At 43.6% G+C, this 20,651-nt stretch overlaps 3 protein-coding genes across 3 annotated transcripts; 1 reads left to right on the forward strand and 2 right to left on the reverse strand.

Moving 5' to 3' along the window:
• Positions 1–931: 931 nt before the first annotated feature.
• Positions 932–1,468, forward strand: EAE98_005825 (uncharacterized protein; the record flags this gene model as incomplete). Its single annotated transcript, XM_038953447.1, has 1 exon — positions 932–1,468. One exon carries the CDS (start codon positions 932–934, stop codon positions 1,466–1,468), a length of 537 nt encoding a protein of 178 aa, XP_038810548.1.
• A 535-nt stretch (positions 1,469–2,003) lies between these two features.
• On the reverse strand, positions 2,004–3,011 carry EAE98_005826 (uncharacterized protein; the record flags this gene model as incomplete). The annotated part of the gene is made up of 2 exons (XM_038953448.1): positions 2,004–2,743; positions 2,801–3,011. The coding sequence occupies 2 exons, from the start codon at positions 3,009–3,011 to the stop codon at positions 2,004–2,006; spliced, it is 951 nt and encodes a 316-aa protein (XP_038810549.1).
• Positions 3,012–3,850: 839 nt separating this feature from the next.
• On the reverse strand, positions 3,851–9,296 carry EAE98_005827 (uncharacterized protein; the record flags this gene model as incomplete). Its single annotated transcript, XM_038953449.1, has 4 exons — positions 3,851–4,446; positions 4,542–5,521; positions 5,571–9,218; positions 9,277–9,296. 4 exons carry the CDS (start codon positions 9,294–9,296, stop codon positions 3,851–3,853), a joined length of 5,244 nt encoding a protein of 1,747 aa, XP_038810550.1.
• Between the last annotated feature and the right edge of the window lie 11,355 nt (positions 9,297–20,651).

The following is a 20,651-nucleotide window of genomic DNA, read 5'->3' on the forward strand; positions in this document are numbered from 1 at the left end:
AGTCACTTTTCTTGAGTCATTTTCTAGAGTATAGATATATAGGTAGACAGGTAGACATATATTTCTTAGTTGTCTTTCCTAAAGTCATTTAATTAGTTTAGTATGAGGAATTCCCAAGTGGGAAAAGTAATAAGATCAAGTTTTCTTTTTGAACATAATTTGTATAATAAAAATGTGAGTAATTTCGTGATTGTATAACGGTAAACTTATGCAGGCTTTCCTTTCAGTATCTTTTTGAGATAGATCATATAATTAGAAAGTTGGCCGAGTAAAGCGTCGAAGCTATGTGATGTGTATATTTTATGGTATCGAGATCATGTTGCCTTTAATTTGTTCGCCTACTGGTGTTGCATAAGCCATGTGGTCTGACATCCGCTCCCTCACGGAGTTCATCTGCCCAGTAGACATTCGAACTATAGATTGTCTTAGATTTCCTTTTGAATGAAGTCTGTCTATACCGATCTGACTTTCTATGTTTTTCCAGGCGCATTTGTGAGTATCAGAACTTCAGAAGTAGTGCTGTCGAATTGGCCTTCCTCGGAGTGCCATCGTCTCATAGTCTCAGAATTCCAAATCTCGCCCACGTTTGTAGGTCGTCAAATCATAGTGATTTCTCCCTTTAATGTACAAAGCAAAAACAGCGAATCAACAGCGAAGAAATAGAGGGTGCCGAAATTCGAATCGTTTGTTCGAACAGTACAACGCACATTCGTCGTTGTTCTGTGATGGTTTTTGTATCATCAGAGCTGAGTACCTGTTCTTCTTTCCGCGAACAACGCTATTACTTCAAACCTTCTTCTCAGAACAATGCCTCATCATGACGATAAATAGCTCTGAATCCTGCCGTTATGTCTTCATTTCCATAAAAACCAGAAGACTCTGAATCTAACAACACAAAACACCAATCGCTAACCAAGACACCAATCTCAACATGTCAGCTAAAGAAGTCACCACTCCCAGCTGCCAAGCAACAGAAACCTTCCACAATCATTGTGGCCACATTATCACCACCTTCACCCATCACTCAGACCTCTGCGTACGGAACCAGGACAGCCGACCCACCACCTCCGACTCCGCAATCTCAAATGCTAGCTCACAGCTTCGACGCTCAGCCAGCTCCGCGTTTAAAGGCATGGGACAGACTTTGGGAAAATTGACTCGACGATTAACTCTTCGATCTTCTCAACCACAACAGGCTCAAACCACTTCTCACGAATTCACTTTCACATCTCGAGTCTCCTGTCCTCAAGTTCTTTTTCAACCCCTCTTCCAACCCTATCCCTGTCCACCTTGCGCAAAGGCCATGGGAATGGGTCCTGGAGACTTGAATAAGATTTTTGCTGGACCCGAGGAAGAGCTGTGGCAACAAAGGAAGAAGATTCTCAAACCGAAGGCGGATGAATGGGCTGCAAAGATGGGAGAATGGGAACGTGGGGTTAGAGTTCCGAGGAAAGACGGAGATTCATAAGTAAGTCAAGTTTTCTTTTTTCCCTTTGTTTTTCATTCCTTCTAAATAAGAATAAATCCGAGAGAAACCCCCCTAAAAAATTGGCAAGTACTTGATCATTTAAGACACCATCTAGTTCAGGTAAGTAATATATACATACAATTTTTCCTCAAAAATACCCTTTTAACACGTGAAATGACTTGTGTAATGATTTTAATGAATAAAAATCTGTGACGAGTAAATAGCCCTTGGAAGTGAATCGCAATAAGGCAAGCAAATCTATAAACCTGTAGTTCGATATTAGAAACAGACATAGGATATTCTCAAAATTGCACAAGCATATTCGCCTAGTCAATATTGATTGATACATTCAGATATTGTTGATTCTTAATAGTAAACTTAAACAGTGGATATCATATTGTACAATGCATATCTTTCATACGCACACCCATATCCCACGACCTAAAACCTGAACGCCAATCCATAGATAGAAACTTACCATTCGTATTACAGCAACATTATATCCACAATCCATCTTATTAACCACACCATTCCCTCAAACGCTCCCTCCCACAACCCCAGCCTGATTCCCATTCGCGATCCCTCCACTTCTCCTCCTCAGTCTGTTTCCGGCCTTCTCTCTAAACCCACTATTCGTAAACTCCCTCATTCCCTGCTCTTTAATTGCCCGATTCTGTTCGAGGTCTTTTTGATCCCGAAGTCCTCCTGCAATTGCAGAGTTTACACTCCCCCTAAGTGCTTCTCCAGCTCCATGAATACCTCTGGCAGCATTTGCAATACTCTCTCGTTTGCCTCCTGGACGGGAGAAATTAACGTTAGGTTTTGTAGGACTCCCTGGCGTTTGTTGTTCATTAATTGGCATTCTTGGTGCATTGGTTGTATTTGCGTTTGATGTTAGGTTCTGATCGTGAATATCATGGTTGGCCTGTGAATTCATTTGAGCGTTTGTGGTGCTGGTATTGGTGCCGGTGATGTTTGAGGGATTGGAGGAATTCGGGTCCATAGTATGGTCTATCACGAGAGGGGGAACGGGATTGGAGTTTCGAAGAGGTGAGCGTTCGGGAATTACACGACCCCCACCAGTACTTGTTCTTCGAAGGGAATGTTCTGTTTCTGAAGGGACTGGTGTTTGAGTAGGCTGAGGAGTCCCAATTGGTGGGACAGGTGGCTCATTCGATGGGTAGGTGGTTGTTGATGCAGGAGGAGGGTCGATTGAGGGGTCATATGGGTGAGTGTAAGTTTGGGTTGAACCATCATTACGGACTGTTGTGGTCGCTTCTCCATGTCAGTTTTTTGTTCAGTCATTGAATAGGTCTAGTTTTAGATACTCACTAGTGGTAGTTGTGGTTGTCGTCGTCGTTGTGGTTCCGGGATTTGGATTTTGAACTTGATTTATCCGAGTATCTGCGCTCGAGATGTTGCTACTTCTAAAAGAATCATTATTGCGATTGTTCAAGAGCCCATTTTCATCGTCTGGAGGAACTGGGAGTGTCGCTGAAGGTGGTTCAAGGCGAGTTTTGTCTTTACTTCGGAATAAACCCATGGTAACATTTAAGTCTAGTAGAGAGTAGTTTAAAATACTAGTTGAATGAAAGACGTAGAGAATTGTACATAAACTTAAGCTCTCCAATCTCTTCTGACGTAATCATGCATCAAAATCTCAAAGCAGGATATAAATGTCGATCACTACTATGCCTGGACGAATGGCGGGGTGTTGCAGGAGATTGCGCCACAAATTCCACACTTCAATTGTGGCTGCAGTCATTACGTAGCGCCACAAAATGCGATTTTCTCCTACATGTGGGAGTGGCCATTCGCATTTGAATATGGATAATGAATGGATCCTTCTTCAGCTATTATGATCGTCTCAATATAAAGATTAATTATTACAAATTATACAAATACCATTGATTAGTCCGATAAGTTATTAGTTGAGTAAACCATTGGCTTGCTTGAAAGCTACATCGTAAGACTTGTCCACGAAATAGTTAGACGACTGTAACGCGCCTACTAACCCCTTCATTTATAAGCGAATGGTACAGCCAATACTTAATTGCATCAGCTATTCTATGGCGTGCAATTGAATGATCATGCAACTGTTCATGACTTATTTATTGTGAGTGTGCTATTTGAGTCTTAGTCCCAAGTTCTATACAAGCTCAAATTGGTGTAATCATCACTGCATTAAACTACTAGTAATTATATATTGAAAATTCATACCAATCATGTACTATCCCAGTCCCTCATTTTTAATACATGGAACTCATCTCAAGTACATGCGGACGTACGCCAAATAAACAGAACTATTATTTAACATATAAACAGATATCCCATCCAGCAATTTATTTCTTCAAAGCTCCCTAGACTTGATGTGCATGAGACTCACAACGCTCCCGACATTAACGTGTCAGTTTGAACCGGTGTCGGTCTACTACCTCTCTTCTTTCTACCCCCTTTTCCACCAGCACTCCCACTTCGGTTCCTTTTCTTCCCGCCATGACCGGTCCTCAATACTAAGGCCCCATCAGAATCACGCTTTACCTTTCTCCCTTTCACTTCACCTCGAGCAATATTCCATCCTCCTGCATTCTGTAACGCCCGATGCTCCTCCATCTCTAATACAGCCAGTTCCCCTTCATACTTCTCCCTCTCATCCCTCGTCATACTCTGCCAACTCTTTCCCTTAGCCAGTTGTTCAATCATTTTAATCCTTTCGTTTTCTTTCTGCCATTGACGCCAATCTCTTACTGCCCTTGCTTCATTTTCTTCTCTATAGTATTCAGTGAGGTTAGGTAGGCCAGCCGTAGATTGGGCGGCGGTAATGGTCTTTTGGCGCAAGATTTCGACAGGGATACTTCTGGGTCGAAACGAAGGGGGGATTCTGGGGAGTGCAAAACGGTCTATTGGTGACTGGGGGATAGCGGGAAGAACTTTATCGAGGAGGCTCTTTGATTTGGGCTTAGGGTTGAACTCGGGAACTGGGTGATATGAATGTTAGCATCATTGATTTACAGTCCGATATTAAATTCACCAAGAAAAACACGGGACGAGACAAAGGTGAATGGAAACTTACCATCTTTCAAATCCTCCGTGATCCTCCAACTCTGATAAGCCTGTTGATAAGGCGTCTCTCCGAATGGGAAATTAGGTGGTGCGCCCCCAATATGTACCGGCTCTTGCTTTTTCCTCAACGAATCCATCTTCTTCTCCTCATTCGACTTTCTGATTTCCGGCTCCTTGACAGGCTTTACCTGTATTACCGGCCCACTAACCTTGATGACTTGCTGACTAGCAGCACTCTGTTCGCAAGGTGGCCATCTTCGCATACTGAAATATTGACGCGGTCTATGATATTCTGTAAAAGTGCGACCCGCGACTACAGTGCGTACAGGGTTGATCAATCTATCACGGGCGAATCCCCAAACATTTTCTTTAATGGGGAAACGAGATTCCCAGTTATTGTTCAGTTCTTCGATGACTTGAGTTTGGATCACTAGAGCGGAGTATTGCAAACGGGTGGAATAAGGGACAGAGGAGTCGAGAAGTGTTTCGAGATTGAGACCATGGTCGGTGAAGATGTCAGGGGCGACCTTGTAGAGATCAGAGGCGATGCGAATTAGAGTTATATTGTTTGGGTTAGGGTTCGCGGGAGGTACGTTGGGCTCCCCAGGATATAACTCTTTGCCTTCTAAGCGTTTCATTGTATCTGAGTAACTCTGGTGAACAACTTCGAGGCTGAGTTCTCGCGTGTAGTGCCTTTCGTCCATTGTGAGTTCTTCCGTATACAGAGCGATTGCTCTGCCAAATTTGAAAGCCGCCTTCTCGATGAAACTGTAGAGATTAGGCTGGATAATTGGAGGTCCTGTGAATCGAGCCGCATTATATTGAACGCTGAAGGTGTTGGTTGCTTCATCCCAGTGAATTCCATAGCCGGCAAACGCTCGACGTCGATCGTCAATATACTTCATTTCGGGATGACCTGTGAGCGCAACTCTTGCCACACGATCAAGCTCGAAGCCAAGTTCAAGTTCAGGTTGAAGCCCTGTTTCGAAACTATACACATTAGCTATTTTGCTATCAATTAAAATGGCATGAAACATACTGTATGTGATGGTATTCATGCATTATCGTAAAGTGCCTTCTCGCTGTAACCCGGTCGAAATGAGGCAAATTCTGTCTGGTCCGGCGATCGTTTATATGCTGGAGAAGTTGTAACATGGGCACAAAATTGATACTCTTGACACGGGGATCATACTTGTTGACTGTACGAATATCTCTCTGGCTCAATGGATAAGTACCTATCGGTGGTTCACTCGGGCCCTTCTCTGATACCCAGTACGGAGGTTTCTCAGGTTCTGGTAGTGCTTCGATATCTCTTTCAAACTCATCGAGAATCTGTCTAGGCACATCTTCGTTGTCATCTGCGACCGGAGGATATGGTAGCCAATGACAGTTCCAAGATGGTTCGGTTAGTTCCCGAAGGACACCGAGTTCTTGCGGTACCAATTTTACCTCCATGCCATTTGCTACTTCGTTAAGCGTATCGAATTCTTGATCAGGCTCAAATCTTACACCTCTCTCAATGCGTGCAAGAACTGCTGTCAGAAATGGCCTCGGGTAGGTCTTGACTGCATTTAACAAAGCATCCCAAGTTGGAGTCAAGTTTCCCAAGCATTTGGCAGCAGCGTCTTGGTATTCGAACATCGATGGGATTGTAAAAGGGCCATTGAAATTAGCCGGCGGTGGAACGTAACCCGGGGTATTCTTAATGATTTTTTCACGAGCATCATACCAGTCGTCATCCTTCCACCTCGTGTACTCAACCATGAGTTTGGTGTAGTATTTCGTGTCCAACTCTACGGGTCGCTTGGTCGGTTCCAGTTCCATTGATATTGGAACTTCTGGTAGAGGTTTCTGCCATGGCGAAGGAATTACAACGCGACGGAATAGATCGTCCGGACGCCGTTGCTCATAATTGGAAGCTAAAAAGTTCAAAGCCATTTCAATAGCGGCTCGTTGAATACCCCTTCTTTCGGCCTTGGACTGAAAGTTTAACGCGCCCGTGTCGTAGCGAGACGCTGTTTGCGGATAGCCTAGGATAAATTGTTGCCAATTTTGTTCTCGATTGCGATGGATACCAGTATCGAGATCGGGTACAAGAGAAAAAGTATCAACCTTCGTAGGACTAATGGACATCGGTGAAGGTGGTTCAGTGGCGAGATAAAAGACACCAGGAAGATTGTCGGTATCAACATCCGTGTCGACAAAATCTACACTTTGTAATACTTTGATGGTTTTATCCTTCAATTTGGAATTGGCTGCAGCTTTGATCCCGATCACAGTCCGTGTCTCTTCCTCGTCGAGCCTCTTCTTGACGAGGCCCCATTCTTTCTGCAAACCAGCCAGAGCAATGGAGGGCGCATCAGCTTTCAAGCTGTTTATTTCATCCTCAATCTTGTCTAATTCTGCTTCTATCTTTTGCAAAGCCGGAGAACCTAGCAGACTCGCGTATGTTTTCTTCTTCTTTTGGTCCCATCCTGCACCAGTAACATCACCATCATCGGGGATATCCTTGTTGAGTTGTGCGTTGAGAGTGTTTAGCGAATCTGAGTCCAATCTTCTATGAGTCTGATATAGAACAGATGGATCGCGCTGTCTCAATACGGGAGCTTTTACAGCATCAGGTGCATCAACGAGGGTCGCCGGTATGGTTGACGTCAGGAGAGCTTGCTTATCCTCCGGTTTATAACTCCTTATCTCGATTCCAACTCCTTCGAATCCCGCTAGCCAAGGATCTAGAATGTCAGAAAATGCCTTAAGTGCCTTGTCTCGAACCTTTTTGTTATCACTGAGTGTTTGATCATACATTCGACGAAGTCGAGGATAAAAGAACGGCGCTAGATTTTGTCGAAGTGCTGCCATCCCAACATGATTTAGTAAACCTCCTTGATCACTCTTTGCTTTTAGAAGTCGATGAATTCTTTCCAATTGCTTTTCCAACTCTGGAGAAAGCTCAGGTTTGGGAGTGGCCCAAGGTACATAGAAGATATATGGTTGCAAAAAGTCTGACGACATCTTATGCCTTATTGGGTCAGTCCTTAAAGCTCCCTTTTGCAATGGTAATAATACAATCCATGGTGCCCCACTTTCTATATCAGCTTCTTCACGTTGAAGTTCTGGTTCGTTCTCGAAAATGGTAGTCCAGAGATCCCGTAATCTCTGGATATAAGGATCAATCATGGCTCTGTCTCCCACACTACGAGAGACGAGCCAATTTCTCTTGGATGGTAGATCGAATGCTTTATCCCAAAGCAAAGGAACATGTCTCGTCTTGAATTGGGCCCAATGTTGTCCCACTTCCCCAAAGATATCAGGTTCAACGGGTGAAAGTATCTCGGCCATTCTGCCTAGTATCCACCAATTGCAAGATTGCGGGCCATTACTATCACGACATTCTCGCATAAGTTCATGAAGCTCTGATTGCATTGCCTGGACTTCTCGCATTCGTTCGCCATATTCCCGTGTGATGTTAATCTTCGTAGGGTCGTACGTATCTTTCTTGACCATGTCTGGCTCGTCAAAGTACAACTGTATTTGAGGGGTAGTCTTAGCAGAGAGATGTTCCAATAGCTGATCTTGTAAATCATTGTACTTCTTCCAATCATCCTTGACAGCTCTGTATTCTTCATCTGTCATATCGCCTTTCCTTTGCCCAGTTGAATAAACATTAGCGTTACGCTCAAGCTTTTTTGCCTCTGGCGTTGGAAATAATCGCAAAAAGCCCTTCAAGGCCGCTACACTCCACTGTTTGGCATGACGTAGATCTCCACGTCCAAGAGAAATGACATTCTCCCTGTACTCATTCAAATAGTATCGTACAGCTTCCAGGTATCCTTTGACTACAGGTGGGAGAGGGTTGTGCTTTGGCTCACGTTCGGTTTTACCTGGTGGAGTAACCCCCAGAACCTGACCGCTACCATACCAAGGATCAGCGCTACTTTGGGCCTTTCCAGTATCTGAAATACCGCGAATAGGATCTGTCCAAAGAGGAATTAATGCCGGGTCTTTATTTGCATCAATGTATGCGTGATTCTCAATTTTGAAAAGATTTCGATTCTCTTCCTCTTCCGTAAGATCCGTCAAAGTTTTCTTCGCATCTTCTTTGATAGCCCTGAGAAATACCGCGTGATCCTTAGTACGCTTGACCGTGAAAGGAGGCCGATCTTCACGGATTTGTGTCTGTGTGCCATTGATTTCCTTCGTTTCGCGAATAGCAAGAGTCACCTCATTCGACATGAGTCTCGTGCTGTAAGGCTGGATTTGAGGAGTGTCCACACATAAAGGATCGCCGAGAGCTGATTTTTCCATGCGATCATGCCAATCTGCTTGAACATCTGTCATTACTTTTGCATCTTTAAAGAGTTTTTTATCGCATGGGACTCGGTGCTTCTCAATGTGAGCAAGGTAGTCTTGTATCTGTGTGAGCTTATCTTTGAAATCTAAGCATCGGTTCGCATCTTCGTCGGCAAGAAACGTCTTGATTTGTTCAAGGCGTTCATTTGCCGGCGGCTGTTCGTGGCCTCTGAAAGAAGTCCTTGGATCGGGACGTGGTTCACCATGCACTATATCAGTCAAGAACTTCGGAACTTTCAACTCCCTAGGTGGTGTGGCTGGTCGTGATTCATGTTGATCGGATTGATCAGAGTCATCTCCATTCTCCTCTCCTGAAGAGAGGTTCTCACGGTCCGTTCTTTTGGAGAATAATTAGATCGTATGGCCTGTCTTGTGATATATAGATCTTTACTTACCCCTCTGGTTGTATCTCCATGAATGCTTGTGATAATTCCTACTTCCACTTCTTTTTCAAACTTTAATGATACTCAATGCCTGCAGTCTCACAGAGGATAGAAAGCTTGGGAGTAGTGAGGTTGCTATTGAGAATTGGGCCGAAGTCCTGCTTGAAATGTTCTTTGTGTGCAAGCTTTTACTTTCATATAAGTTTTTCTTTCAAGAGAAATAGCTAAGCTACCATTTGCATTCAATTGAGCTTCTCTAAAGAAAACTGTTCCAAGAGAAAAACCTAAACATTCCTCACAATGAAACAATAGGGTAAGCAACATCTCACATCGCGGGGTAAATTTTTGCACATACTTCAACATACGATGACTACCGAGTCTTAGATGGATGAAAGTGATCAAAGATACACACAAAAGTGGCATCAATACTGGCTGTAGTCAATTGCCACGATCTATGATGCAGAATTGGCAAAGATCTCCGCCTTCTCTGCCCTGTGGATGCTCTTTCTCCATGGAAATAATTATCCAAGAAACAAATACTTCCAAATGAATCTGTCCTTTGTCGTGCATCATTTTTAGACTGCAAACGGAGCCAGCACAGTTTCTGATTTTCTTTGTCAATAATCTCATCTCTGTTCTTTTCGACTCCTGGGAGAAGCCCTCTTTCAACCTTCTTTGCCAGCTTATTTTCTTTGTTGTGATAGATAGAATGAGTCTTTGTGAACTTGCGTGTTCTAACCCATTTGGTTTGAGCAACCACTTCAAGCAAATCTGTAGACTGAAAACTTCACAAAAAAATTGAGGAGGTATAGAAAGTTCATGTAATGGAAAGGGGTTTACACCCATTTGAGGTCGAGGGAATCAAGGCAGCCGCACAACATTCAAGGCACATACATTCTATTTTCAAGACAAGTGAATTAACAAACATTTCGATTCAAACAAGACACAGACATACATTTGAGAATTCATAGCGGGTGGATCGCTACGAGGCTGTTAATTGTTTTCTTCATTGCGCATCTTTGACAGCCATCTTTAACATTATCAAAACCTTTCTAGAAGTATATGGGCATGAATTCCTTCAACTTTACATGCCGATCTTCACTCGCAAGCGCAAGTCATCAAGCTGATGATTATCCATGCAAAAGTCACGATATATATCAGACATACCCTTGGGGTGTCTGTCGTGTATTTCGTACCACAGCCAGCTGAGCTTTCCTGTCAATCCTCCACCGAGAGCGCCTTCCTAGTTGATAGGCCTCAATATTGAACGTCGTACCACTGAGTAATTTCCAATATATGCATGAGACCTTCCCGACAATCTGAAAGAGAGAGAAAGAGAGATGCAAAGTTTCCTCGTCGGGAATGAAGATTGTTTGTGCTACTAGAGACTCCTAGGCGGCAGACTGACCATCGATTTCAAAGAGAAAGCATTGTTTGCGATGCACTCATCGGATATGACGGGTATTTCAAACAATGCAAAGATTTCACATCTTCTCTAACCGAAGCAAAGACATTTTCCTCTTGATTTTTCGCCCCTCTGCTTTACCATGCGCAGGAAATCACGCACAATATCTTACCTATACATTACAGCCCAGCCTTCATCCCATCAATGTGTCCCACAGCTCTCGCAAACAACCTCCATAACCCCTGAAGAAGCTGCGCGTACCCGAGATCTACCCCTCTTCTTTCAAACTTCGTACCCTACACTTCCACTGCTCGATGCCCATTGTACCACGTAATCTTTGCCTGTCCTGTCCTGTCGATCAGAGGAATGGGGAAAAGAGGCTCGATGCATGAAATGAGCTGTCGTGCGCAATTATCACCACCCCCATCACTCTCTACACAGTCTATCCATTCTTCACGATAGAATTAGAAATAAATGCAAGGAAATGAATTGCCCGCCCCCAGAAGTGGAGTCGTGAGGGAAGTACAGCGTATGTCATACTGATTCCAGATATGCATATTGGGAAATATGCATAATGCACATGACATTTGCATGGACCCCGAAAATCTCAATTTCCTTCTATTTCCCCATTCCCATCCTTTACATCAATCCGTCGAAAGAGAATGGGAAGGGATGCCCTGATTAATTGATGTTTGACAACACATATTAATCGATCAAATCAAATCAATCAATCTGCACGCATTTTGCTTTTTACTCTCTCGGTTCCTGCGCATATAAAACATTTATTCTAGAATGAGATCAAAAAGCTTCCATGACCTTCAATTTCGTTTGCACTGCAAGCCCCGAAAGACTAGGATGAAGATCTTCCGGTTCCGAGAGATGGGCTCTTAGATTAATACTGCATAGGCAATAGGTGAAATTTACGTGACTGCATGTGATTGATTCTTGAAGCAGAAGTCGCTAGGACGATTCCAGTCAAGAAAGATGTGCAGTGTGTTTGATGGAAATTGAAATGTTTGTGATTCGGATATTTGATACTTATGAGGAACGTGAAATCCGGATGTATCGGTGACTAACCAGCTAATTGTATCAACTTTACCCTGGCGAGCATAGTTTCTGGGCGATAGGACTTTTCCATTTCTATTAGCACCGTCTAGGTACATACATGTATACATGTACGGTAATTTGCTTTTCGAAACTTTCACAAGGAAGCGCGTAGATTTGGTGATAGTTTCGTATTATTTGGCTTGTTCTCCGTTCTAGAGATACCTAGGTGCTCACCCGTTTTGCTTCTTCACGCGTCAGACTGGGTTTATGCAAGTTTCTCATGGACTTATGCTGCGAGTTGGAACGAAGGTGTGGCAAGGACCAAGAGAATCGTTTCGTGATATGAGGTATGCTCACTCTGGACGGAAAAACGGACACATCAAAAATATGTTATCACTTCCGAAATTCATTTTTAAATCAATAATCGATATTTTTAATTTTTGTTTGAAGCAGATTATTTACAGGTTGATATTCTATAATACGATTTTATTATATTTAATTTACTATATTATTTCAAATTATTATTGAATTTTGAATTAATAGTGTTTTGAAGAAAGTCTTGATTTTAGCGGCTTTGATGTGCCCGTTTTTCCGTCCAGAGTGAGGTATGGTACTATAGTCAAGGCATGGCATTCAATATCCGTGTGGGTCGTAGGATTTTTGGTGTCAATGAGTTCCTAGCTGGGCCTCCTGAGCAAGGCACTAAGACTCTGTGATAGGATGGGGAATATACAATTTTACGGAGTAGACGGCGAGACGGGATAAATACCTAGGTATGCTAAAGATGGGATGGGAAATACAGGAGGTACGTGATACCTGCAAGAAGTGTGGCTGTAATTAATGAATTGGCCAATTAAATAATTGAGTCAGGAATTTGGGTCATCTTCCAGCCACAGCCACCACTTTAGACCTTGGGAAAAGGGGATGACTTCCATCGAATCAATTCTAGACATAATTTTCCGTTTAATGTCGTATTCAACTGAACCTCACTCCACTCGCAGAAGCAAACCACACATCTAAAATTCTAAATATACACCTTCCCATTCCAGTACCAACATCTAGCAGCCTCCGGTTCTCATTTCATGGTCATGGTATGATGGTAAGATAGTAACAGTCTTTCCCAACCATAATGATCCCTCCTAGCCTTACAACGCCACCCATACGAACCCCCATTCATTCCAGACAAGGAACACACTAGGTTGAGATGAGATACGCCGAGCCGTATTATTGGCATCCTCTTATCCCATCCTACCCTATCCCATACTCTTCCAAAGATTTTCGCTCGGGGTACGACATAAATGCATACACCACCACACACAGTAATGTAATTCCCAAATACGTACGTACTTACACTACCTAAACATTGCGTATCTACCAACGAAAGAGTCTGAGAACTAGGTAGCGTGTTAGATTCGCGATGAGGCTTTTGGTGATCAGGGTTTCGCGACAATTTCGTGCTTCCCAACTAGACATATTGAATTAGCATGAAATGCTTGGGTTGATACCATGTAAAGCTGTTTAGAGATCTTGTGTTGGGCACTTATTTTCGCGTGTCTGTTCGCAGTCCCGTCTCCCACTATGATATTCTGGCACAGTAACAGAAACGGGGATAAGACTTGCATGTACACTTGCGATGATCTTAAGACCTGTGTTGAACCTTATTATAAAGACCGTATAAACTCAACAGCTTCATATGGCACTTTCCCTCTTGCGAAATAAGGTTTCGATGTATGCCTGAATCACTCGCTCGGGAATAGGAAAGTTGCGCAGTCCATGGGCCTGGTTTCACACTTGATATCATTATTCACTCAACCCACGAGACTATTGAGCCGTGGGGAAGATGTCTTCAACCCGTGTCAATTGCTTGAGGGATAGGGTGTACTTGTCAAAACCTTCAATTTCGTATCATAACGGTACACTTCATGCAAATGAGTTTTGACAGTGGTTCGTTAGAGCCATCCAAAATGGCGCAACGACCTGACAAATCCCGTATTGCAGAAGTCCAAGAGCCGGATGAATTCTGGGGGATGACCTCCACTGAGTCCACTCAGGTTTTGCTTTTCCGCCCAGCTTCGTAACTCGTAAGACTTTGTTGATCCTACCAACTCGCCGGTAAATGCCCGCTGCGAAGAAAGAAAGAAACACGGAAAAAGAAATTCAGAAAAAGAGTCATGATGATTTCGCAGATCAGTCGTTCATAGTACATAGATCTATCGGCAATCGAGGTCACATTTTCGATTCTTGATCGAGAGATCCAAAATACACTTTCGACAGATTTGAAGATTTAGATGCACCGAGGCCTATCGAATTTCCCCTGGGACTTATCCTTATCAATCCAAGTCTACATCACCAGAGATGCATTCACCCCGCAAGATGAGCATGTGCTAACCGAATCCATCCTAAGATGAATCGCGCTCCCCGCCTCGCATTTTCACCACGCCAGAAGCCATTCACACAAGATCAAGGCTTCAAAGACAATCCGAAATCCTGCTACACACAAACCTTACAGTCATTTCATCATCATCCAAGCGCGCCAGCCCCAAACCAAGTTTCTCCTGTCCCACGCTGCATGCACTTTGCGTAGCTCAGTGCTCAGCGTACCAAGATATTAGTAGCCGCATATGCAAGTACTTGCAACATGCATCCTTACGAGAGAAAAAAAAATCACGTCTCCCACTCCCACGCGTTCACGCGTTTGTGTGGAATGTGTTTGGGGGCTAATTTAGATTATTGGGTTCGGGTGTCATGGTGTGATATGAGTCTCTAGCTGTGTGGCACCAACTCGGATATGCCTAGTCGGTCTTGCGCTTGCTACATATTATGGGTGAAGGAGGGGTTGTCCAGGAATTCCCTAGTGATGCAGATCAAGTGTGTACTTGACACACTGCGCTTCTCCTATCATTGCTCAAGTTTCCGGGCTCAGGATCAAGAGTATCTACTAATGAATAGGGGTAAAAACTACAACATCATCTCATCATAGAATGTCTTCTCCTATCTGTCTGTCTCGGTTCATGGATTCCCTACATACATTATGATTCATCTTCCGACAGCCGTTTACGCAGATAGGTAGGTAGTGTATGTGTGTTGTAAGACTCGGGTCCCCTACGTAGCATGTACACTCCCCTCGCTGAGACCCTCCAAATGATGTGAGATTCGATACTAACTCTGCAGCTACTTGGAGCATTCCCACCTCAGCGCATGCAAAAATCCAGGGGGCGGCGCAACGCTCGCATCGGCCCCGATGTGAATCTGCCCGGCCACATTATCCATTTCTCCCTTGCTCCGCGACCGACCCTTCGCATCCGCCGCGCCGCGGCGTCGGGGCAGACCCAAGTCTTGTACCGGTAGGTACCGCGGTTTCTGATGCTTTCTTCTTTCATCAGAGGGGTTAATTGAGGCTTGGAAGGCTGAGCATTTTCGGCGCGCCCTAGGTATTGATTTGAGGCTATTGTGTACATGGAAGATTGGATGTGCAAGTCAAAGACCGACACGTAAATGACTTCGGACAAAAAAATACTGCGCAAAAATACGAACCCGCGCCTCCTTACAAACCATACGGATTTAATTTGATTACTCGGTGTTAATATGTGATTTTGTGTGTAAAATTGGCAAGAAAATGTATTATTGAATTTCGCCTTCGTTCTAGGTATCTATCATCTAGGTAGGTAGGTATGATATCAAGATGACATTTCGAGAATATAAACGGGGATAAGTAGTGCATAGACGCTACATAAATAGCATAACTTTATTTGCACCACCAATATCTTTAGTGCAGCTTATGCTATGCACACCTGTAAGTACCTAGGTAAGCGAGCACAAAATGCGGGGTGAGGATACCTACCTAGGTAGGTATTCTTCTACAGAGCATCAATAAGGCAGGTAGGTCGGTTGGTGCTTGAGGGCCAGGCAAATCTCATGCACAGCTATCAGTACAGCGTACACCGATCTCTGAGCGTGGATTTTGCACGTCGCTAGTACCTCAAAAGTGCACGTGTTAAATCGCTACTCTATGCATTGCATATCTACGGTGAGCGATTGCACGGCGGAAACCGATCCTCAGTCGGTAGGTAGGTACCTATGTAATGGAGAATATTGCTTATTTGTGTATGTGTATGTGTGTGTAAACTCAACTTACCTACTTCGTATGATACTATTCCAAAACATATAAAGCCTAATTCGATCCATGAGTTTTCTGAAACCGAAACAAAAAGTGGATGGATTTTCACCGATTTTTATTTCCATTTCCATTTCTAGTCATTATATACCTACCTACTTGATGGAGAATTTTACATTTTCATTTAGGTTTAGGTGTTCGGCGTACTAGTGGTTGATTTTATCAAGTTTATCATACCAGGTAGTCAAGAGACGATCCCAAGACCAAGGCATTTCCCTCATGATTCATCTCAACTAGCCATCCCTCTGCTACGCATTTGGGAATCCCGTCCCCCGTCCCCATCCAGGCGGAAGGAAGAAAATTTCTGCTGCATACACACACACACATACATACATACATATACATATACATGCGATGTACATACATACAAACACATCATCCATCTATCCATCCATCCATCCATTCCATCACATCACATCGCATACCAAATATACCCCGTACATAAGCGAATTTTGCAAATTTGTCAACACGGTGAGGGAAGATCGAGATAGGCGATTCGAGAGGGGCGATGGGTGTTCAATCACCTACTGTAATTACCTGCATACCTCCCAGCTTTTGTTCTGGAGAGAGGAAGGATATTGATCTTGCTCTGTCTACAATAGACTTTGCCAATCCAGTATCTACGATAAAACACCCATACAAAATCCAGATAGTGCACAGCTCACGGTCGGATTGGAAGTGTATGTAAAGAACAATATCCGAGAATTAAGTTTCTCCCATCCCTTAGCTGTGAAGAAGCTAGTTAGAGTACATAACATCACATATCTTATATCGTAGCTACCATAGTCATAGTCATAGTCATAGTGATAGTGATAGTGATAGTCCAATCTCCCATCCAGTCGGAATCAGAACCTCGCAGGACACAAAGTCTATCCGTTACGAATCCTGCTACTAATGCCCAATACTAACATACACCATGACATACCCATGAAGAGCCGATGAACTAACGCGCACTCGATACTATCATACTATCATACTATCGAGCCTCCAACCCGATTCATCATTCCTCCGTGCAAAATGCCGCGAAAGCTTGAAAGATTGAGATCGCCCAAGACAAACAAGTTTCCTCTAGAGTCTACGATACAGAGCACAAGACAAACGGAAGCCAGCGGAAACCCCACGATGCAAATCTTCCCGAATCAGAGATTTCGTGAGGAGGGTGACGACCGAGACTAAAATCCGGAACAGCGTCGTTCGAATACGTAAAGATAAAAGATAGTAGTGTATGCTAGATAATCCGTCTGTGTGACCACCGTCCGAGCTTTACTTTGCATGCCTATGTTTTTTTATGTCTTGGATATGGATATGGATATGTATCTTATTACTTGTATAAATCATAAAAAATGAGGCTGAACAACTAAGAATGTGGGGATACAGTCAAGTAGCATAAGTGAAGCGCAACCCACCAATCGGAGGCGTAGAAAATCGTTCTTGCTAGTGTTTGTATTGCATACGGTAGTTATGCACGAGAGATAGCTCTGAAGCCCGTACTCCGTAATTATTCGAATGCCTTCATCTCATCATATGGGACTTTCATGGAAAGAACCAATCCCATGATTCCAATCCAGCGTCCCACGACCCTCCGTGCGGAGAAAGCGACGGCGGACTGGGGCTCTCTAGACTCTCTGTTCACGCACAGCGGATCCTCGCGAAGAGTTTTTAAAATCTCTTCACGATGCCTCCTCCCCATCCATCGTCCAATATCGTAGGTATCCAATGACACGCGAGCTGATACACATCCATCTGCAGTTGCAAAAATTCAATAATCGTTACGAGAAAACTTGGGGAGTAATCCCGAGGGCTTACGGCACAGCGAAGTTCACGAGCAGGTTCATAAAAGTACAGCCGAGGTGCCGGGAATCCGCTTGACGCCGAAGGAAATAAGCAAATGTACATACACAGCAAGCGGCGAACAGTCCTGGAGGGGATTATTCGGACATTACGCTGGCCTTGGAAGGTGACTGCGGTTATGAGGTGTTTGAGTGGTGTGATGGGTAAATTATTTGCGTGTGTGATTGATTGATGAAGGAATCGGAATGATTTCCCAGGACCCTTAATTTTTCTGGATCTTCGTTGGATTTCGTAAGTTCCATGGTTTCTTTTCTTGATTTCTGCAATTGCGTATCCTGATTTGCATTCACATCACCAGATATATTGTCAGATATGTCATCTCTGACCATTGAAGAGGTAAAGGAATGAATCGGGCATTAAGATATGCTGGTTGCATAGGAAGGAAGGAAGGTCCTTGTGGGTGGAGTATGAAAAGCGTTTGGATCATGGTCTAGGGTAAGGTAGCGTCATCGCGTGTGGACAATGGCCTTAAAGTAGCGTATTGTACTATGAAATGGTAGGAACGCGTTTTTCGTGGAGCGGAGCGGCGCGGCATCGCGTGAGCGCGGGACTGGTATTGGTACTACTTGATATAGCAAGGCGCGGTACGAGAATATGGTGTGTAATAGACTCTCGCTAGTTAGGGAGGTTAGCACAAATGGTTGCCGGTTGAAACTACTACGAAGTAGACCTGATATCTAGCTATGAATAAAGTACCAAAATGCATACCAAGTATATCAACACTATTCACGATATTTATGTACCGAGTTGTCGGGTCCATCAGTTCTTCAATCTAAATCCTCGTCTTGCCATGCCGTTCACCCATTCAACCTCCTTTCTGATTGGGGGAATGAAAGACTGAAGGCAAAACATGTCCCAGCCAAATAATAATGCCAGGTAAGGTCTGTGTGTACCCAGAGATTAAAGAGCCCCATTCTTCGCTGAGGATAAACGGTCATGAGGATGAAAGTCTAGGAAGTTTGGACCATTCTGGCATCAAATGGTTCACTTCTGGGGCTGTCGAAGTTTGAAGAGTCTTGGCGGGTTTATATTTGCGGGTCGGATTGATTTTGAAGATCTCGACTATGAAGATAATGGTACATCGTTACCAGCCATTGATATGATTTGGTCGACCTGATGATCGTCTGGTGCATGTATTTTGTGCATAAACTTACCCCAAATTCCGGTCGTCGTTTGGTACAAACAGGACTGTTCGAATCGGTATGGCCACCGAAGACCAAGCCTGAAATAAGATCTGGATGGTGGAAATTCTGCTTGGAAAGCAGTAATGGTTTCATGATTAGTGGCGTGGGAAAGTTTGATAGCATAGCAACCAAACCAAATGTCCCGTTTGGTTGTAATCACTTGGATGGTTGGCGGATGGACAGAATTGGCTATGAGTTAGTGGTACTTGAGGTATCTAAAGTTAGGAAGTTAATGCTTGTGCTATGGGGTACCAAATGTTACTAGAGAATTTTACACTGCTAAACTAGCCGGACAAATCATGGAGATGGGCAGTTGCTTTGCAACTGATATCAAATTGATAGTGGGAGAAGGTTTGTTCTGGGGACGGTTGTTGAGTGACAGAATGATTCCAAACCATTCGAAGCTCCCCGAAGTATTTCAGCGGCGCATTGAATTTTGAATTATTGAAAAGACAAAAGTATAAGGCCATTGGACGACGGTAATATCCAGATACAAACGGTTTGGAGATTGCACCAACCTGGGACAGCGAATGGAATGATCTGATCAAATCAAACGGAGATCTAACGAACCGGTGGCTTAAAATAAGCTGGAGACGAGGAAGGTTTCCAGTTGGAAATTATATCGTGTACAAAGTACCATAGATACCACCCATATGTTTCCGGAACACATTCGCAAAAGGGTTAGTCCATCCATATTGCATCTGAGCTTCGCAGGTAGGGGATTCTTCCCTCTTTTACCCCGTACCCTTTGCACTTCTCTTGAAACACGGTTGAGGGAAGTCTCTTTTTTTGATGGTACAAAATATGCAAGATGATCAAGGTCTGGGCGAGATCTGAATTCTCACGTATTGCTTCTTATTGATTAATTGTTGGTAAGGGATTATTGATGCGCTCAGGTGTGATGCGTTTGCCTGGTTCTCCTCGTCATCTGCCCAATCACCAGCACATTCAGCCCTCCGTTGCAGACAAGGCACTCAGGAATAGGGGAAAGAGGTGCATTACCCTGATGCATCTTATGTCGTTGCAACGTGATGTACATAGGTATACCCTATATAGAAAGACATCAACGAGTCAATGGTAACAAATCCATGAATTATGCAGGAGATGGCAAAGCGTAGAAATTGATCAACACACCAATCTCGAGCCCGTGAGAAATGAATCAAATCAAACTTGATGGTATTGTTTCCTGTGTTGACATGGTTTGATGCATGTATGCAGGTATTCTCAAGCGTGTCAATCCAGGATGTGTGAATGGTTAGATTTCAATCGAAGTATAAGAAGTTTCGATGGATTTTCAAGGATGTCTGGCTTTTATTGAATTGAGCTGGGGATGTGAGTTCTGGGATGAGTGAGGGAAAGAGATGTACGGAGGATGTATCGTATGCCATGAGAAATTGGGCAAATTACACCTACGACGTTTTGGGAGAGAAGTATATAATTTTGATATTATCATGATGCTTTTAAGAAGTATACCGACCTAATAAAACACTCTGTCCAATCTTGGTTGGAATCATCTCCAGTCTCTACCTAAATTCAGTTTAGTCACATGGAAATCACGTTTTCATCTGTGTACTCCGTAGACTGACTGTACATGCACTTCTTCCAATATGAGTGGAGCGGAGTTTACCAGGCCATTTATTCCTTTGAGCGTGTGAAGTATGAAGTGTGCAGTGTGCTTGCTCTGCAGTAGTGATACTAAGCGCACGCCTAAGTCTCTAAATTTATT

This window comes from Botrytis deweyae (genome assembly GCF_014898535.1).
Source record: "Botrytis deweyae strain B1 chromosome Unknown BDEW_011, whole genome shotgun sequence".
In the NCBI taxonomy this organism is placed as follows: domain Eukaryota; kingdom Fungi; phylum Ascomycota; class Leotiomycetes; order Helotiales; family Sclerotiniaceae; genus Botrytis; species Botrytis deweyae.